The sequence below is a fragment of the Sceloporus undulatus genome, chromosome 2 (assembly GCF_019175285.1).
Source record: "Sceloporus undulatus isolate JIND9_A2432 ecotype Alabama chromosome 2, SceUnd_v1.1, whole genome shotgun sequence".
Taxonomy (NCBI): domain Eukaryota; kingdom Metazoa; phylum Chordata; class Lepidosauria; order Squamata; family Phrynosomatidae; genus Sceloporus; species Sceloporus undulatus.
In genome coordinates, this window is record NC_056523.1 from 122,496,875 (window position 1) to 122,516,542 (window position 19,668).

Genomic DNA, 19,668 nt, shown 5'->3' on the forward strand with positions numbered 1-19,668 from the left:
AAGGGAAGGCGAATCGAGGGAGGGCTGTTCTGAGTAAAAACAGAGCCCTGCCCCTTTAAGAAAAAAGGGAGGCAGCTAATGAGGCGGCGCGCTGCATTGTGGGAAGCGGAAGTGAGGCCTGGTTAGGACCGAAGCCTTGCTCGAGTTTTAGGAACAGAGGCTGCTGGCCCTCGGGTGAGTCTTGTGCGGGGGCTGTCATGTTATACCGGAAGTAGTGTGTGTGTTGTGGTTTTTGTAGTCTGCTTTTGGGGTTTGAGAGGGCCACAGAACGGGTTGCAACTAAGCCTCTCCAGAGGTGGCCCTATCGCAAAGGACAGCGCCATCCACCACAATCCCCAGAGCAGGGATAGCTTTATTGGGCGGCCCAAGAGTGGCTCGTGGGTGGTGATGCTGCAGTGTGAGGTATAGCCAGGGTTATGTCGTGTGTTAAATCCAAATATTCATTAGTTGTTGCTGTTGTTATTGTTATTGTGTGCCTTCTTCAGGTCGCTTCCAGCAAAGGCAAGCAACCTATGGCAGGGCTTTCTGAGGCTGAGAGAGTGTGGCTTGCTTAAAGCCACCCACTAGGTCTACGGGGCCCAGCGGTGATTCGAACCTTGTCCTCCAGAGTCATAATCCAATGCTTAAGCCACTGCACCACGCTGGCTCTCCGTTGAGCACAGACATATTGACAACGCGTCAAGCGCAAACATGCAGAACAGCTGTATTTGCTAACTACCAAAACAAGCTGTGACTGTTGCGGTTTCATGGACAGCGTCCACAGAAACAGGGTTCTGATGCCAGCTGTGAGCAGTATGGCATTTACTGCCAGTGTGGCCTCTGAGGTTTCCTGAATTTATAAAAGCACTGGGTGACTTTGGGCAAGTCACACTTTCTCAGCCTCAAAGGAAGGCAATGGCAAAAACCTTCAGAACAAATTTTGCCACGAAGACACGATAGTGTTGCCATAAGTCAGAAATGACTCAAAGGCACACAGCACAACTGAAAACAAAAATCCATCACTGATACCTTTATTGGCCCACTGAAACGCACAATATACTTGTTGCAAGCATTGGAAGCTCAATGGCTTCTTCATCAGGCAAAATGTTACAAACCATCTTTCAAGGGGGGGGGCAATTGAAGATCTTAGTCAGATGCCTGCATGTTGTTTCCGTCATTAATAATGATGGTATGCTGGGGAGACTGTCTTTTGCAGGCAGGCTCCTCCTCCTCCTCCTTCTGGCCATGCGGCAATAGGGAGATGTTCAGAGTCCAGGAAATGTAAAGTCCAGTTGCATCTCAACATCTGACTAACATCTCCAATTGTTGTTGTTTTTTCTCCTGTTTGGTTTGTAACATTTTGCCTGATGAAGATGCCCATGCAAAATGCTGAATATGTGGTTAGCTATAAATATTTTGGAGGTTGTCCATAAGTCATTTTGACATTTCTTAATCTGTATGTGTTTATGTTGTTGGTTTATCTGAATAGGTTACTATGGAAAAGACTATGGAGTCTGGGAGTATGGAAACAATAGCTGCTACCCCTCCAGGTGGGGGATCAAATGGCTTAGAAGAGCCTAAGAAGATGACAAGGGAGGACTGGAGAAAGAAGAAGGAATTGGAAGAACAGCGTAAACTGGGCAATGCGCCAGCCGAAGTGGACGAAGAGGGAAAGTAAGTCTTGTGTAAAGCTCTTAATAAGCCCCCTCTTGGACTTTGTGGTCTGCATATGTAGTACTTACCAACCATTGGAAGTATCACACTTTCCCTTTTTTGCATTGCCGCCACCAGCTCCGTCATTTTTAAATGCACACCTGCACTGGTGTATTTTTACACCAGGTTAGGATGAAGTGCTCCTTTGGGACCAGTCTTGTGTTGGGGTGTTTATTTACACTGTCAAAGGTGCTCACTTTCTGGGTTAGACAAGTTTATTTCTGGTTCTTTTTAGTCTGGCATTTCCCCCATTAGAGTAGCCACGGCACAGTTTCCGGCCACTTCCGGGGTGTACATCATCTAAACACCATGCCCCCAAAGCATCCTGAAACCACTTCTTTCGTGTCATCTGTTTGAAGCCGTTGTTGTCTTTTCTGTTGGGGCTCACTGAGTTCAGTGGAACTTATTTTCTAGTATGTTTGTGTAGAGTTGGAGCCTTGTCAATCAATATAACAGAGTGAAAAGATCAGTGAGAAGACAGACTTGTTGAAGTTACACCAGTGGAAAATCCTCTATGTCCACTCTGGCTTGGGAAGTAGGGAGGAGAAAGAAAAAGAAAGTCAATGCTGCAAGGGGGAAAACAGCCATCGCCGCAATATCTATGAAAAATAAACAACCACCAACCAGTCAGAAATCCCTGGCCAATAACATAGCCAGCTAGTCAGGCCTCAGGAACAATTCATCAGCATGAACATTCACACATGCTGCAGAGTAAGTAAACAAAGAAGCTGAGACATTGGTACTAGCCCAGCATGTAGCCACAAGACATCTGGTTCAAACACTGAAAATCCACCTTTTCCGTGAGAGGCATCACAAGATGGCTATTTCCACGTTGATAGAGAACAAGAGGGTACAGCAGAGCAGTGTCCAGCTATTCTCCTTTAGTTGAATGTACAATAATAACATCATCCTTTGGGACCTTTCAAGTACTGCTGGGAGCTCCCTGAGGATACCTGTCATAGTACACGCAACCAGAGGAGAATAGCTGTACATTTCTGTGCCACTCATGCTGCGCTCCACCAACACAGAAATGGCTGTGTTTGGGGGCTGCCTCTCTGAAAAGGTGAATTGGGGAGGATTTTGGCCATTGTGCAGAATATTGACCTCCACAAACAACAAACAAAAAGTGGGTTATGGCGGCTTAAGTTGGACTTACTCCACAGTAATTCACTAACGGGAGTTCAGCCTAATGTTTTTTTCAATACCTTTACAAAGAATTGGAACTCCTAGTGATTGTAGGTCACCATTCTAGTTAATGAGTTTTCAACATTTTCTTTTGATAGCAGTTTTTCTGATCTTGTATAGCAATACTCTCTTGCTTGTTCTCTCAGAAATATGTTCTGCCATCTCGAGTGAGCCTACTCCCAGATAAGTGTATATACTGACTGTTCTGTTTTCTGTTTATTACAGGGACATCAACCCTCATATTCCTCAGTACATTTCTTCAGTGCCCTGGTATATTGATCCTTCAAAAAGACCTACACTAAAGCATCAGCGACCTCAGCCAGAGAAGCAACGTGAATTTACATCACTGGGGGAATGGTATAAGCGAGGAGTCAAAGAAGTAGGTAACAATGTGTAATAAGGGACTGTAGTCGCACACTAAAATATGCTCTAATCGGTTTGCTGTGTGTATATGTAAGTGTGTGTGTGTGCTCATTTCTGGCGTTCAAAAGATTGACAGTTTGTCATGCTTTCCAAGTACAAAATGTTGTAGGACAGTTTTATACCAGATGGTTTGTTGGGTTATACTTCTAGCTAAGGATATAATTGCCTACAATTAGCATTTCAGAGCAATGGAATTTGGCTAACCAAGCTGTTTCTTGTGGAGTCAAATTGGTACTGTCATATTTTCAGTAATGGAAGGGAAAAACTAAATATGCTGTTGCTATGAAATATTCATTTGTGTTTGTGTTTTTTAGAATGCTTTTGCAACTAAATACCGTAAAGGAGCCTGTGAGAACTGTGGTGCATTAACACACAAGAAAAAGGATTGTCTAGAGGTAAACAAATTGTTGTTACTCATTTAAACTGGATTTGCTCACTTTGCAAATGTCAGTACAGTATAAGACACTACTGTATCAAATTTAAATACAGATCTGGTTTGAATGTAAAATAGTTATTAAAATAGTCTTATATTTTTGTATACTGTTCTTTTCTTAGGCTTCAGATTTACCCTATTTTTCTTGAAACATAAAGACTTAATTCACCAGCTGACAACATGGGATGGGAAGACCAACAAATAAATTCCTGTTGTTAACTGGGTAGGAATGTGGGAGACGTGGGAAGCATCTCTTGATTCAGATATACAGTTTTCCACATTAAAAATAAGTAAAGACCAATTGCTGCCCCAACTGAAGTAAACCCATTGATTTAATGGGGTTCAGATGAGTGTTGACTTATCATTTAACAATTGATTTGGTGGCTCTACTCAAAAGGACTAGCAGTTAGATGAAGGGTTTCCACATGGGAGTGTCTCTTTGAACTAGATGTGGAATGATCTTATATCCAAGGGTGAACTAGCATGAATATTCTTTCATGCCAACAGGCAGCAGAAAGCAGTTATTTTCCAGGAGGGAATCTGAGCACCAAATGTTTTGTTACATGACAGCTGAAACAGCACCCTCTCAGATGGTCCAGTGCTGAGGTATATTTGTTTCCTGTGTGCCCTCAGTACCAGAGGTCTTTATGCTCCTGTGATAGAATGTTTTTTTTCCTGGAATAGCTGAAGCTTATGTCCTCTGATGGTGGAGGATAAAGCCTATTCCTATATGCCATACCAATGTGATTGCCGCTTCCATGCACAAAAAATTACATTGCATTGACAGATCACATAGTTCCCTTTTCATGTCAGAGTTGAAGTTACCTTGTAGACAGTGAAGGTTTGCTTTGGAAGGAACCATATTTTTCACTTGTGGTTTACTTGTTTCTAATGTTAGCAGTGCAGCATGGGTCCTGACCACATGGAAACTGCAAATATATATAAAAGCAGGAAAGTATGTGCAGGAGGGAAAAGTCAGAAAAATAATGCAGTGTGCCCTCGTCTTACACGGGGGATCCATTCCAGACACACACACTCACCACATAAGACAAATTCCATGTATGCTTGAGCCCCATTTAAACTAATGCTGCTCGGACGTGGGGGCACGTGCACACCACAAGTACACACCATTTCTTCCTTGTTGCATGGCTTTCAGCATAAGCTGAATAGGCCACCCGCATATGACACAAGTGCACTGTACTTTGTATTGTGTGATGCTTTCAGCAGGATTTTTGTTGTTTCCCTAAGATCCACTGTCAGACATCAGTAATAATGTGTCCATTTCCCATTCCAAAGAACAAGGATATGATGCAGAATTTATGTTATTTTTTGCTCCCTGCAGAGACCCAGAAGAGTTGGAGCAAAATACACAGGAACTAACATTGCCCCGGATGAGCACATGCAGCCTCAACTGATGTTTGATTATGATGGAAAGCGAGACCGTTGGAATGGCTACAATCCAGAAGAGCACATGAAAATTGTAGAAGAATATGCCAAAGTTGATCTAGTAAGTAGGTGTTACTTTTATAGAGATTACTAACTAATGCATCCATTGAATAGGTGTGGTATGAATTGAAGTGAAAAAGACCTTGGTCCATCTAGTTCAGTGTTGTCTCCACTGACAGGCAGCTTTCTGAGCTTTCAGACAAGAGTCTTTCCCTCTTACCTTGTAATGCCACAAATTTCACTTGTGATCAGTTACTGAGCTACCCACCAGGCCTAGAATTAATAAGGAAGTTAATTTTGCATTTTAGGTATGTTAGACTGTAGTGGATGATCTTATTCTTAAGATGATCTTTGGTTGACCTGGAACAAATGTAATGTTAACTCTATAAAGATTTGTCTCCACTGTATGTACTTTCTCATCCTTAATTATGGTTTAACCATAGTTATGATCTAAGATTAATTATTACCATAGTTCCCTTGAAATCCACAAATTGGTACTATTCTTTAGTCCCCTCAAATTGCAACTAAGTGTCAAAGAACTTGGTGGAACAACATATAAAGAGGGCAGAGAAGATTGCAGGGCAATAAGGAAATTGAGAGAAGTTGGCAGAACTCCATTACATGGATGACCGTGCTTTTCCATTTGTACAAACATCTCTGAGTTCAATCCTCAATTTTGGAGAGAATCTGGTTAGTGTTGACCATAGAATGCATACCATTGTTAGCCATTGTCTTAATAAAATCAGTAAGGGAAATGAAGAGTAGCTTTCAGACTAAATCCAATGAAAGATATACTCTAAAGAAAACTACCATATGAAAGGTGTTTTTCCCCCCTCCACTAATGGTTGATAATTCTGGATAATATAACCTTTAATCTCACAGTAAAAGTAGACAAAACTAGTGGTTCTTTGATTAATGAAATTGCTGTGGAACATCTAAATACCATGTGAATAGTAATCCTGCTTTCCTTTTAATAGGCTAAACGTACTTTGAAAGCACAGAAGCTACAGGAGGAGCTTGCTTCAGGGAAACTGACAGAACAGGTGGTGAGTGAATTTAACCAAAGATGGTGTGAATTTTCTTGTTTCTTACATTATCTTTTCACATTTACCATAGGACAATGATAGCAATAATATTTATTTTAAGACAAAATTTTCACTGTAAACCAACCTATAGAAATGCTTAGGCATTCCCTTCATTTTGCAGAAAGTTCTGCCTTTCTTCACTAGGGGGCAGTATGGCTTGTAATACTAGAGCTTCAGAAGAGAAGAGCCAGAACGGTTTCTGTGTGGGATAATATTGTGATTATTTGGGTTTTATTTTATGTTTTTGGAGTTCAGTCATAAGCTTTTTTAAAACAGCTATTTTGAAATTTAGTAAAACAGTAAAGCAAAAGCACAAAAAAGAGCTGATAGTGATTGTGTTGTAACCACCCAGGCCTCAGGTGTCTTAAGTCTCCTAAACAAAACTAAGGCGATGGCATCCATAAGTGGACAAACAACAGTGGACAACATAATGTATAACAATGTTTAAATAAACATGTCCATACACAAATACAACATGAGGATTTGGAGATAAAGACTTGACTTATAAACTATTCTGTTCCATAATATTCCTAACAACAGCAGCTGTTCTAAATATATTCTTTCCCTCCTGGAAAAAAGGACATAGAATATAATTTAGAATCGTAGAGTTGGAAGAGACCACAAGGGCCATCCAGTCCATGCCCCTGCCATGCAGGAAATCTCAGTCAAAGTACTCCTGACAGATGGCCATCCAGCCTCTGTTTCAAGACTTCCAAAGAAGGAGACTTCGCCACTCTCTGTCTTCCACTGTTGAACAGCCCTTACTGTCAGGAGGTTCCTCCTAATGTTGAGGTGAACTCTCTTTTCCTGGAGCTTGCATCCATTGTTCCGGGTCCTGTTTTCTGGAGCAGCAGAATCAAGCTTGCTCCCTCCTCAATATGACATCCCTTCAAATATTTAAACAGGGCTATCATATCACCTCTTAACCTTCATTTCTCCAAGCCAAACATCCCCAGCTCCCTAAGTCGTTCCTCATAGAACATGGTTTCCAGACCCTTCACCATTTTAGTTGCCCTGCTTTAGACACGCTCCAGTTTCTCAACGTCCTTTTTGAATTGTGGTGCCCAGAACTGGACACAATATTCCAGGTGGGTACTGACCAGAGAAGAATAGAGTGGCACTATTACTTCTCTTGATCTAAACACTATACTTTTATTGATGCAGCCTAAAATTGCACTGCATTAATACCATCTGTAATTGGGTATTTTCTGTTGCAATACAGGAGTATCTTCCTTCAAAAACCTTTACTTTAAACTGTGTGTGATAAGTTTCTGAATTAAGTATTTACCAGTTTTCAAACTAGAGTTCTGGTAAATAATGTGCTATTCTAACTGTTTCGATTGCATTCTTTAAAGCAGGAAGTTATGAAACAAAACCTAATGGTTACTTTCCATGCAGATTTATTTTCTTTGTGCAGACATTAATCTTCTGTGTTCCAGATTGAAGGAAATTATACAATGTAGAAATTACACAGTCCTTTAATTTAGGAGTGCAAAATCTTTTACTTGACCAAAGTGAATTTGCTTTTGCTCTTTTCTGCTACAACCATGATACCTGAGTTCTTAGTGATGAAGGAAGTGAAAACTCTCAATATTATAAGAATGTTGTAATTTAATTTTTAAAAAAAATTTAAAAAGATTTTTTTCCTATGTTTTTTAGTATATATAGTTAGGTTGAAGACATGTTTCCAAGATGTGGGCAGAGTGCTTGCAGTGTACAAGGTGCAAATTATGTTTCTCAAAACAGCAGAATGAATTACTATGATCCAAACACGCTGGAGAAATAATCCAGTTTGAGACCACTTTAACTGCCCTGGCTCAATGCTAGGGAATTCTGGGAACTGTAGTTTTGTGAGACATTTAGCCTTCTCTGTCAAAGAACTCTGGTGCCAGAATAAACTATAATTCCCAGGATTCCCTGGCAGTGAGCCAGGGCAGTTAAAGCAGTTTCAAACTGGATTATTTCTGCAGTGTGTTTTGGACCTATCAGGAGGGAATTTGACTTTGGTAGGAGCGGCTGATTTTGAGAAAATACTGCTGTCTAAACAGAATGGAACAACTGTTGGGCTGTGATCCAGAGATTCCTCAACCTTGCTTTAAGTGTTTGTTTTCATTTCCTGTGTTTGAATTATCCTTTTGTTTTGTGCACTAATTTGACTGAGGCATATGTTCTCCATTTGGGAATATTCCCTTTCCTTATTCAATCCAATAGAACTAGGACTGATTTACACATGTGAAGATCAGCGGTGTGATCCTTCCTGATCATTGTTAGATAAAAGTATAACATGAAGAAATGCATTTTATGAGCATTTACTGTGCTAGCTTAAAAATGCAACTACAGTCTCAAAAATGAGGAAAATATGAGCAAAGAAATGGGCTTTTAAAGTAAGAACTTACTAATAATTAGTACAGTACTTATGAGCCACTTGTCTGTCTAGCTTAGTAGTATCAAAACTGACAGCTCTCCCAGAATTTCAGTGCTGTATCAATGGGGTAGTGCTGTATTTAGTGCTGTATCAACCTATGGTCCCTCTCCCCAAACAGACCTTTTTTTTTGTCTCATTGTAATGTGTTTTACCAATAATTGTGTTGTTCATTACACACTATATCCAGTTGTAAACCTGTTGTGATTAAACTGTAGATGTCCATCTTCAAAAATAGTAACCTGACTATAAAATAGCATTCATAGTGAATTAACATTTTAATTGTCTCATTAACCCTTTAAATTCCCAATATTAATAGTCCATCATTTAAGAACATTAATTTCTGAAGTTCGTGTGGAAAAGGTTGTTTAAAGGTGTGTGTGTTCCAAAATTTTATTCAAATATTTTGTTAGTAGCTTGAGGAACTAATCAACTTGAAACAAATCCGATTCATTGCAAACCCTCTTTGGAATATTTTGCATAATTAAAATGCAAGTTAGTAGCCTATTTTCTTCTGGCTTTTAAATTCCAGTAGAATATATATTTTAAAACTGTTATCTGTACTTTATCTCAGGAAAGACATTCTTCTTCATTCCTCCCACAACTTTGCTATGTAGTTTTCTGTACTGTACCGATACATTTTTTGTTTGTTTGTTTGTTTGTTGCAGAACTCCCCACGACATCGATGGGATGAAGAAGAACCAAATTCACAAACAGTAAGAAACCATATTGTAAAGAGGCACAACATGGGGGAGGTCCCACGTAAAGGGCTTGAGATATCATGTTCTGGGAGTGTTTTCCTTTCTTTGTTGTTGTTGGGTTTTTAAAAATATTTTTTCTTTTTAAACAGACCTGACAAGATGTTTGTTGCCCTTTCATCTGGGTAATATGAGCCATCTTGAAAAAAGCTTAATATCCAGTTCTGGTAATCTTGGTCTGATGGAACACACTGCTCTGATGGAACACTAAACTTGTCTTTGGCAAACCAGATCATACTCAAATTATAGCATACTTTTAAAATCCTGGATTTGACATTTGTGTCCCACAGGTGTAAAGTCTCTTTTGTGTGTGGAAGCTTTGTGATCCAGTGGTTCATTTCTGCTGGTGATAAGAAGGAGGCAAATCTATTTTAGATGTTTAGGGAATCCCTACGGATCAGTGGAAGATGGCCCAATAGGTTACATAGTGAGAACAAATTAGCTTAAATTGCCTCCTTCCTCCTGGCTCTACCCTGGCTGTTCGACCAACAAATACTGCATCTAACCTAATTTTCATGTATGTATGTGACTTGTATACAAGTGTATTTTTATTTGCAGAGTATTTAGTCAACTTTGTTTATCCTTCCAGTAATAAAGCCATGTAGATATTATTTTTTTGCTGCATGTAACCAAAGGCCATCATATATGCGGTCAGCTACATGTGAATTCTCCCTCACTACTATTTTACTTAATATGTGTCACTGCATTTTGAAAGAGGATGCGAAGTAGAAGGGGGTTAGGAGAAGGATTTAAGTAGGTTGGATTATGTAAGGAGAAGGTCTGAGAAGGAGAAAGAACAAGAAGGACGATGAAAGAAGATACTAACAAATGTGCATAAGATGCCCAGAATATGAAGATAAGAAGAAAATCCCACAATATATGCAATTTACTTTTTTGTCTGCTTAACCTCTCTGAACCCTTCAAAGATTTCTTTTGTCTGTTTGTTTTATATGATGAATGTGATGTGATATTTTAATTAATAAAATTCATTTTAAAAAATATGTCTCACTTTCATTTTCAGGAAAGAGATCATAATAGTGAAGGAGAAGACGAAGACAAATATGCAGATGATATTGATATGCCTGGACAAAATTTTGATTCCAAAAGGCGAATTACAGTCCGAAACCTGCGTATTCGAGAAGATACTGCTAAAGTAAGAGATGCACATGAACTATTGTCCTTATTTAGTTATTGTCCTCCATGTCATTATCCTCATTGTCTTAATTACTTATTCTTTTATTTTTCCAAGCTATAATTACTATTACTATTCAGGCAGCAATGAGAACAGGGATTTCTCAATTAGGGCTGACTCTCAAGCTGTTCCTTGAAATCCAGAGTGCTGGTGCCACAAACACAGTCTCAATATGCAGTGAAAATACTGGTACAACTTCTGATAAGTTCCTTCTTCGTCTTGTCTAGAAGCATAGTGTCCTAGTAAATTTATTTCCTGAATCAAAGCTAGAGCTGTCCTTTGGAAAACAAAATGTCAGTTGCCTTCCACAGCATTTCACTTATGTGGAGGACACAGAAGAGGAAATATATCAATTTTTGAATACATATTGCCTGTGTTTCTGTATACTTCTGAATTTATCCCTGAGTTTTGACAGGAATCCAGTTCAGCCTTTGTTGAAGGCATGAGCCTCACTTTGAACAAATTCCAAATCTCTCCTTAGAGGACCAGTGATTTGTGGGTTCAAGATTCATGCTTTGATAATGCACACTAGTAAAAATGGTATAATATAAAATAAAGAAAAGGGGTTTGCTTTATCTTTACTTGAAATGAAGTAATAAGTTTATTCCAGTGATAAGCATGCTCAAAGCTGGAAAGTAAAATCCATTTCTCTTAATGGGCTTTATTAGAGATATGTCTGAGGTAAATTAAAATTGCCTCCAGGTGAGTAAAGATAATACTGTGTATTACTGTATTGTTGATTTTACCTATTTCTATATGGGATTGTTCTAAGAGGATTTCATGGTGGATAAACAGCATCTATCAAAAATTGCATTGCCTTTTTGGAGAGGCCAAAAGACAGAAATGTATCTCTCCCTTTCTCTTCTGAAACACAGCATTCCTTCCTAAAATATCTGAATGGGGGCTAGTTGATAGCATTGTGATGAGTGACAGAATGTAGAGTGTATCCCAGTTCAAACAGACTGGGTGCATTTTAAGCTGTTGGGATAACTTTTTGACCTATAGGAGACTTAGGTGTATCTTCTCAAGAGAAAGTTAGCAACATTTTGGGAACCCTTGTTTTATTGAGTTGTGCTTTCAGAATAGCTGTGTTGTGCAGAAGTATATAATCAAGGTACTCTTATTACCTGACCAAAAGTTTCAAGTCAGCATTCTGATGTTTTTCCAGTACTTGCGGAATCTAGACCCCAACTCTGCATACTATGACCCCAAAACCAGAGCAATGAGAGAGAATCCATATGCCAACGCAGGAAAGAATCCAGATGAGTAAGTCTATAATTAACTTGCTTCAATAATTTGACAAAGTGACTATGTCGTGGGCTGGACTGTCCTTTCTACACACATATATGGCCATTGCCACCAGCTATACTGTGGGAAGGATTGGGAGGCAGCAAGAGAGGGAAAGAAAGAAAGGCTCCTACTTCTGCTAAACCAATCCCAGATCCTACTTCCATCAGTTGTCCTGTGGAACAGATTCTTACAGGCTGTGATTTCGAATAATGCTTTATAGTACCTTTTATTAATGAATGTTTATATTACTTGTAATATAATTCTGCCTTGGCAGAATTTTTATTCTCAATATATAAATTGTAACAAATTTAAATTAATTAAATTGTGTGTCTTTGCAAACATAAATATTTTCCTGCCAAAGAAGCAGTATATAACAGTGGAAATTATGAGCGGTGCTGGTGCCAGTACTGGTTTCATATTATGAACTTCATTGAATTTGATTTTGTAGCTGTACCAGTTTGAGAGCAAATTATTAGTCTTTAGAGTTATAATTTTGTCTCTAGAATAAACTATAGAATAAAGAATATGGTGCACAGGCATCCACATCCCAGGTCATAAGACCTCCAGTGAGCATTATGTCTAGCAACTTGTATTCCCTTCTTTAAGCACTTTGTGTATCCAAGTAAGGAAGGAGAAAGAAATTGCTGGAGTCTCTCATTCTTGCCTCTTTTGTCAGGGCCTCTTCTTAAACCACAGAACTAAGGGCAAGGCAGAGTTTTCCATCATTTCAGCTTGGATAATATAGGAGGGAGCCCTGGTGGCACAGTGGTTAAATACCTGTACTGCAGCCACTCACTCAAAACCACAAGGTTGCGAGTTCAAGACCAGCTAAAGGGCTCAAGCTTGACTCAGGCTTGCATCCTTCCAAGTCGCTAAAATGAGTACCCAGATTGTTGGGGGCAAATTAGCTAACAGTTGTAAACCGCTTAGACACCGCTTAGGTGGTATGAAGCGGTATATAAATTAAGCTTGTTTGTTTGTTTGTTTTATCTGCTTATAGCTGGTGAGATAAATCGCCAACTCTTAAGTCAGGGTGGACAAAATGTGGTCTGCAGCCCATCAAAGCTGTTTTTGCAGCCCTTGGCCCTTCTTCAAACACAATGGGCTGCCTTTTTGATGGCAATTCATCTCTTTTAAAGGTGCAGGACGCCCTTGTACAATGGGCCTTTGGTATCCACTGGGCTTTGGTTCCAGGAGCCCTCATGGGTACCAAAATCTGTGGATGCTCAAGTCTCATTCAATACAATGGCATAATGAAATGGTATCACTTATATAAATGGCAAAATAAGAGTTTACTTTTTGGAATTGATATATTTTTAAAATAAAATATTTTCAAGCCATGGGTGGTTGACGCTATGAATAAGAAATCCATGGATAGGGAGGGCTGACTTGACATTTGGCCACTTCCATTATTTGCTTTTGGGCTTTGATATTTTGGAGAGTTTGCCCAGGGCTCACTGAGACTGAAGCAAAGAAAATGGCCTCTAGGTGCACAATTATTCTCACCTCTTCTGAGTGCTCAGGCACATGCAGAGGGCTTGGAAGATGGAGAAGACCTGGTAGTGAGCTCTGTGGGGGACTGGCTAGGTAATAATTGTGGCTTGTGTGAACACTTTTTTTCATTTTCTTAGGGTAATTCAGAAAGGAAGATGGTTGAAGGAAGATAGCAAGAAATTTCTTTTTCATTTAAGATGTTATGAAAAGGTTGTTTTTCATACAGTGTTTTGGCAGTTACTGATTGTGCACATTACTCCTGTTTACAAACTTGAAAATGTTGATAAGTAGAGTAATTTCTCCCAGAGATACACCAAGTAGACTGTTTTTCACAGGGTGTTGGGTGAAAGTCAACTTATGTATCACTAAATCTTATTATTAAGTCATTTTCACATTTTTGCCTACAAGGAAGTAGCTCCTCCTAGCTAAAATGCAGCATGAGAAGTATGGTGAATTCCAGTGCCACATCATGAACAAGGAAGCTCTCTTATTGTAAAGTCATAAATTAATAAGACAATTATTATACACTGCTCCCTCGGGTTACGAAATTAATTCGTTCCGCGGCCGCTTTCGTAACCCGAAAAGCCTTCGTAAGCCGAAATGCCATAGGCGCTAATGGGGAAAAGCCGCGATTCCGTGCGAAAAAGCCGGAAAAAGCACCAAAATTTTTTTCGTAACCCGAAAAAACATTCGTAACCCGGAACAATTATTTCCTATGGGATTTTTTCGTATCCCGGAAATTTCGTAACCTGGGTATTTCGTATCCCGAGGTACCACTGTACTTTCTGTGCATATGTACGTTCAAACCATACTAGGAACATGTTCACTTACAAGGTCAAATCTGTTTCTTTCTTCCAGAGTTAGTTACGCAGGAGATAACTTTGTTCGTTACACTGGAGCTACCATATCAATGGCACAGACTCAGCGTAAGTACTGGCTAACATCTCCCCAAGTGGTGTCACACATTTTTTCTTAATAAACTATACTTTAAATGTGATCTTTTATGTTTTGGGGAGAAAACCACACCCACTTAACTGTTAGGAAGGGTGGATTTGTTGCATGTGTAGCTGTGTATATGGGGGAAGGAATATCGCAGGAATCAGTCACTATTGGTGGCATCTTCTAAAATACTCAGAAAAATCCTGAATGTATTAAAGAGTATCACTTGCACACCTCATTCCCCTTAAAAGCTTGACCAGCTTTCAGATATGAAAGTATGAGTGTACACACAACCATCCACAGCCAAACAAATGTTGACTGCAGACAACAGCATGTAGTCATGTGATCAACCAGTCATTTACAGATAGGAATTAACAGACAATTTACTTCCTTTTAGCATAAAGTGGGTTTCCAATATCCATGTGTCCTCCAAGCCCAGTTTTCCCTTTTTCCCTCAGCTCCTTAGACGGAGTGGGAAAAGACCTTGGAAAATGCATATTCTCCAAGCTGATGCACTTCCTTTCCCCCGATCACTAGTGACCATCAAAGTAGAAGGGCACTGGGCAAGCAGTGGCTCTCCTTGGAGCTGGCTCCACACAGTCAGGCTCCAAGAGACCCATGGTAAGTACAGTGGTACCTCGGGTTACGAAATTAATTCGTTCCGCCGCCGCTTTCGTAACCCGAAAAGCCTTCGCAAGCCGAAAACCCATAGGCGCTAATGGGGAAAAGCCGCGATTTCGTGTGAAATAGCGCCGAAAAGCACCAAAATTTTCTTCGTAACCCGAAATAACCTTCGTAACCCGGAACAGTTATTTCCTATGGGATTTTTTCGTATCCCGGAAATTTCGTAACGTGGGTATTTCGTATCCCGGGGTACCACTGTATCCTGGAACTGGAAAGCATTTCAGGAAGGAGAAAGGTGAATCAAGAGAAAGCCATCTTTTTGCCCTGCTGTTGTCCTTCACTTCCTCCCACTTTGTTGCAAAATTTTATATTCGAGGTTCCCATTGTGATAAACCTAATAGCTTAAATTCATGTATATCAGAACAACTGATGATCTTTCCTTCTCTTGATCTCCAAAGTGTTTGCCTGGGAGGCTTATGAAAAAGGCTCTGAAGTTCACCTTCAGGCAGACCCTACAAAGCTTGAACTCTTGTATAAATCCTTCAAAGTGAAAAAAGAAGACTTTAAAGAACAACAGAAAGAAAGCATCTTAGAGAAGGTAGGTATTGGTGTTCTTGAAGATGTCTTTTTTGTAAAAGTATGTGGTATTTGCACATGCATATTTTAGTATTATAGTTCTCACAAAGTCAAATGACAGAAACTTTTGCTAAAACTATTAAAAAGCCAATATGCTTTTGGAAAGGAAATTGATGTATAGTTCTAAACTTGAGGTGCATTTACTTAAAAGAGCCCAGTACTGCAAATTGTTGCTCTATTGTAGTGATTTATACTGAATGAGTATAATCATCAGTAGACATGTGACATGTGATTTCTTCAATGAAGTACAGACACAGAGAGATATAAATAACAGTATTTTGAGCACCTGTAAAATATTATATAGTTACATGTTAACTAGTATTTCACTAAAGATTTTCAAAACTTTTTTCTAGTATGGTGGACAAGAACATCTGGATGCCCCACCACCTGAATTACTGCTTGCTCAGACAGAAGATTATGTGGAATATTCTAGACATGGAACAGTTATTAAAGGCCAGGAGAAAGCTGTTGCTCGTTCTAAATACGAGGAAGATATAATGATCAACAATCACACGGTTAGCACCTAGAAAAAGAGATTTTAAAAAAAAAATAAGGCTGTTCAAGTGCAATACACTTGATCATGTTCGAGCAGGGTTCTTATACTCAAGTATATTTACATTATACATTTCAGTTTATTTATTCTCTTAGGAGTTCAAGCAAGTACACAATATATTTTTGGTCTTTCATCCCCCCCCCCCCCCTCCCTCTTTATCTTCACAACAAAGATGTGAATAAATTCAGGTGGAAACAGAGGGTCTGGCCCAGCATCACCCATTGAGATTCATGGCTAAGTGGAAATGCAACTTGACAGAGTGACTTTGGTTGAGTCACTGAATACACTCTCCCTTGGCAAAATTATAATGAAGTGAGAAACTGAGGCAGAATGTCCTTCTGTTCTAAGCCCATTCAAAGTAAACAGTAATTTCTAAAAGAAAGGCCCTAATTTAAGAGATATCAATTATTAAGCTCTTTAGAAAGGAATGTGATGTGTTGATCACATCATTTGTTGCATTCATTTCAATGGGGCTTAATCTTGACTAATTTGGGAGGAACTGAAGATCATCTTAATACATATTTTCTTTGGTTTTACTTCTGCTAATGATTTATTCAGAATTTTACATGAGGTAAATGTATAAAAGCAAAAGCTTACAGAGAAAATATGAGTAATAGTACAGTATAGAAAAGGCTGGTTCAGCTAATTGCAACAATTTTCATTTCCTGATGGGGCAATGGGGGTATAAAATGTAAAAATTGTTAGCAACAATTAAGAAAATATTTCTTTTACATACATAAATGAAATGGTGTCATAATGGTATACAAGAAATGCCATAAATTGCCATGATTGTAAATGCATTAAGGACACAATCCCACTAAAAAGAAACATTTTCATATCCCCCTCATTTCATTAGTAGAATTAAACAAATGGTTATATTTCTCATTCACATATATTAGTAGGACTTAAAGGAACATTTATTGACATTTTTCTTATCACTACAGACTTGTACATCTAGATTTGGAAGATAATAATACAAGACAGGTAGAAGATTTTATTGCCAGTCAGAGACTTTGAATTTTTTTAGGGTGGGTCACATTCTGTATTTTGGATGAACTGCTTTTTGTTTCAACCTAGAAATGTTTGGTAAGGACTTCTTTCATATACAGAGGAATGATGGCTTCATGCTATGCATCCCTAGGCTGAAAATGTGACACTGGGTTTTGTAAATCTGAGGAGACTGATATTCTGTTTCTAGAAAATGTTGTGTATGTTGTGTTTTTCTTGAAACATGTTTATAAAATTATATATAATTTACTATTTTTCTTTTTCTTCTTCTTCATATTGTTTTGTTTTGTCTTTGCCTACAGTGTATTTGGGGTTCCTATTGGAAAGAAGGCAAATGGGGGTACAAATGCTGCTACTCATTTGTCAAGTATTCATACTGCACAGGAGAAGCTGGAAAAGAACTCACTGTAAGAACTGGCTTATCTACTAGAATGATAGATTTCTGCTTTACATTTTTTTAAGCCAGCCTAATGATAGTCTTTTTTTGTGAAATCTAATTTTGCTACTCTGTTGCTTCTTCTTCAGAATGCTGATGGAGAATTGCCAAGTGACCTGCATGAGGAGGAGTATATGTCCAAACCCAAAACTCTTGTAGAGGTAGGTTGACTTTTTCTCCTGCCTGCCTTCCTTTCTACAAAAGTCTAGTGATGTGCAGCAAAAAGATTGCTCTGTTGATCAGACTAGTAGTGATTAACATTTCATCTTTACAAATACTATGTTTTCTTCATCCTAATACTTAGAAGGTACTGAATATAAAATGCAGTTTCTACTAGCTTTGCAACATAGGTGGGTTCCTTGCCATCCTTATAGTGCTTCTCCATTGCATTTGGCTTTATTATGTTCTTCTACAGAGCTCTACAAAAATTGTGCTGGAGAGCCCATGTGCATATTATAAAAGTGCAGATGTCTTATACATGGTATAGCAAATAAGAAAATCTCTAGCCATTTGGAAGCTTTATATGTGCATCATAGCAACTATCTATGCAAATTAATGTTTTAAATTTTTTAATTGAAATTATTTTAACTATGTTGTATTTTTAACTGTTTTTTTAATATTAGAACTATTTTTAATTTCTCTTAACTTTTGTATTGTTGCAGTTCTATCCTTTTAAAATTATTGTAAGCTCCCTTGAATCCCATTTTGGGAGAAAAGCGAGATATAAGTCCAATAAATAAATAAATTCCATGCAGCTTGGAATCTTTGCACTGTCCTCTGCAATATCTATTTTATATTATTACCTTTTCTACATTAAACAGATACACCAAGAAAAACAAAAAGAGGAAAAGAAGAAGAAAAAGAAAAAGCATAAGAAGAGCACAAGTTCTGATAGTGAAGGAGAAGAGAGAAAGAAACAGGAAAAATTGAAAAAGGTATACTTTGCCATAGTGAGCAACTTGATCTTCATAATGCTAATCACAACTACATGTCCATTTTTCCATCTTCTTTCTATTCTTGTCTTTCAGCGAACAGTCATTTTCTGCATTGGTTATTTGCATTTCCTTGGTAGTTTCAGTAAATGTTCACATTCTAGGCTCTGTTGTTAACACAGTTTTGGATTATGTTACAGGCATTAAATGCAGAAGAAGCTCGTCTCCTTCACGTGAAAGAAATCATGCAGTTAGATGAGAGAAAAAGGCCATACAACAGCATGTATGAAAGCCGTGAGCCAACAGAGGAGGAAATGGAGGCTTACCGAATGAAGCGGCAGCGACCAGATGATCCTATGGCTTCGTTCCTGGGACAGTAAATTTGGAGAAAGAAATTGGAAGTCGATAGGATTCCGGTGATGATATACTTCATGACCCAATGGACAAACCTCTGCCAGTTTCTTTAACATGTGACTGAGAGAGAAAAATATGTGGTTGGGCCTGGAAACATCTGCACAGTGTACTGCATTCTCCTTTGTAAATATTTGAATCTTTTGACATTCAGTCAAATTGAGTATGGCACACCTGCTCTTCAAAACCAGTCTAAGAATTATTAAAAGCTACTATCAATCTAAGGTGTTATATGTTAAAAAAGAGAGCAAAGTAGAAAGAAATGTGTAACTTCTGCTTGGTAAATGTCTACATGTGTAACCCACTCCTGGGTAGAGATTATATTGAGTTAATGCAAAATGTGTAAAGCCTCTGAATAATGAAAACATTGTTTTTAATCAGGAACTAAAAGAGCCACTTTTTTTAAATCTATCTTACAATTATAAGCTTAGCTGTTGACAGCTTCTCATCAGACTTCATCTTAGTATGCCAAACATCTTGATTGGTTTAAAGGGCTCTGACTTAAGGGGATTGTATATTCTGTCACATTTTTATTCATCTCTGAAAACATCTTATAATTGGAGAAGTATCTTCTTCCTGCCTGTATCTGTCTCGTCCTACACACCGCACATGTGTGATGGCTACAAAACCACCAAGGTCTTCTCTACCCATTTAGAACTGCACATACACACTGAGGGCAAACTGTTTAGAAATAGCTCTGAAATGTACT

The 19,668-nt window shown here is 38.6% G+C and overlaps 1 protein-coding gene across 2 annotated transcripts; it reads left to right on the forward strand.

Annotated features, from left to right (window-relative positions):
- The first annotated feature begins 72 nt into the window (after nt 1-72).
- Nucleotides 73-19,343, forward strand: SLU7 (SLU7 homolog, splicing factor). 2 transcript variants are annotated; one of them, XM_042453669.1, is made up of 16 exons: nt 73-174; nt 1,469-1,653; nt 3,103-3,256; nt 3,615-3,695; nt 5,076-5,240; nt 6,157-6,225; nt 9,355-9,402; nt 10,466-10,597; nt 11,805-11,902; nt 14,279-14,346; nt 15,442-15,581; nt 15,973-16,134; nt 17,483-17,587; nt 17,706-17,777; nt 18,438-18,551; nt 18,749-19,343. In XM_042453669.1, exons 2-16 carry the CDS (start codon nt 1,475-1,477, stop codon nt 18,926-18,928), a joined length of 1,767 nt encoding a protein of 588 aa, XP_042309603.1. In that variant the 5' UTR covers nt 73-174; nt 1,469-1,474; the 3' UTR covers nt 18,929-19,343. The 2 variants fall into 2 exon arrangements, with proteins under 2 accessions (XP_042309603.1, XP_042309602.1); XM_042453668.1 differs by lacking the exon at nt 73-174 and adding an exon at nt 225-402.
- The last annotated feature ends 325 nt before the right edge of the window (nt 19,344-19,668 follow it).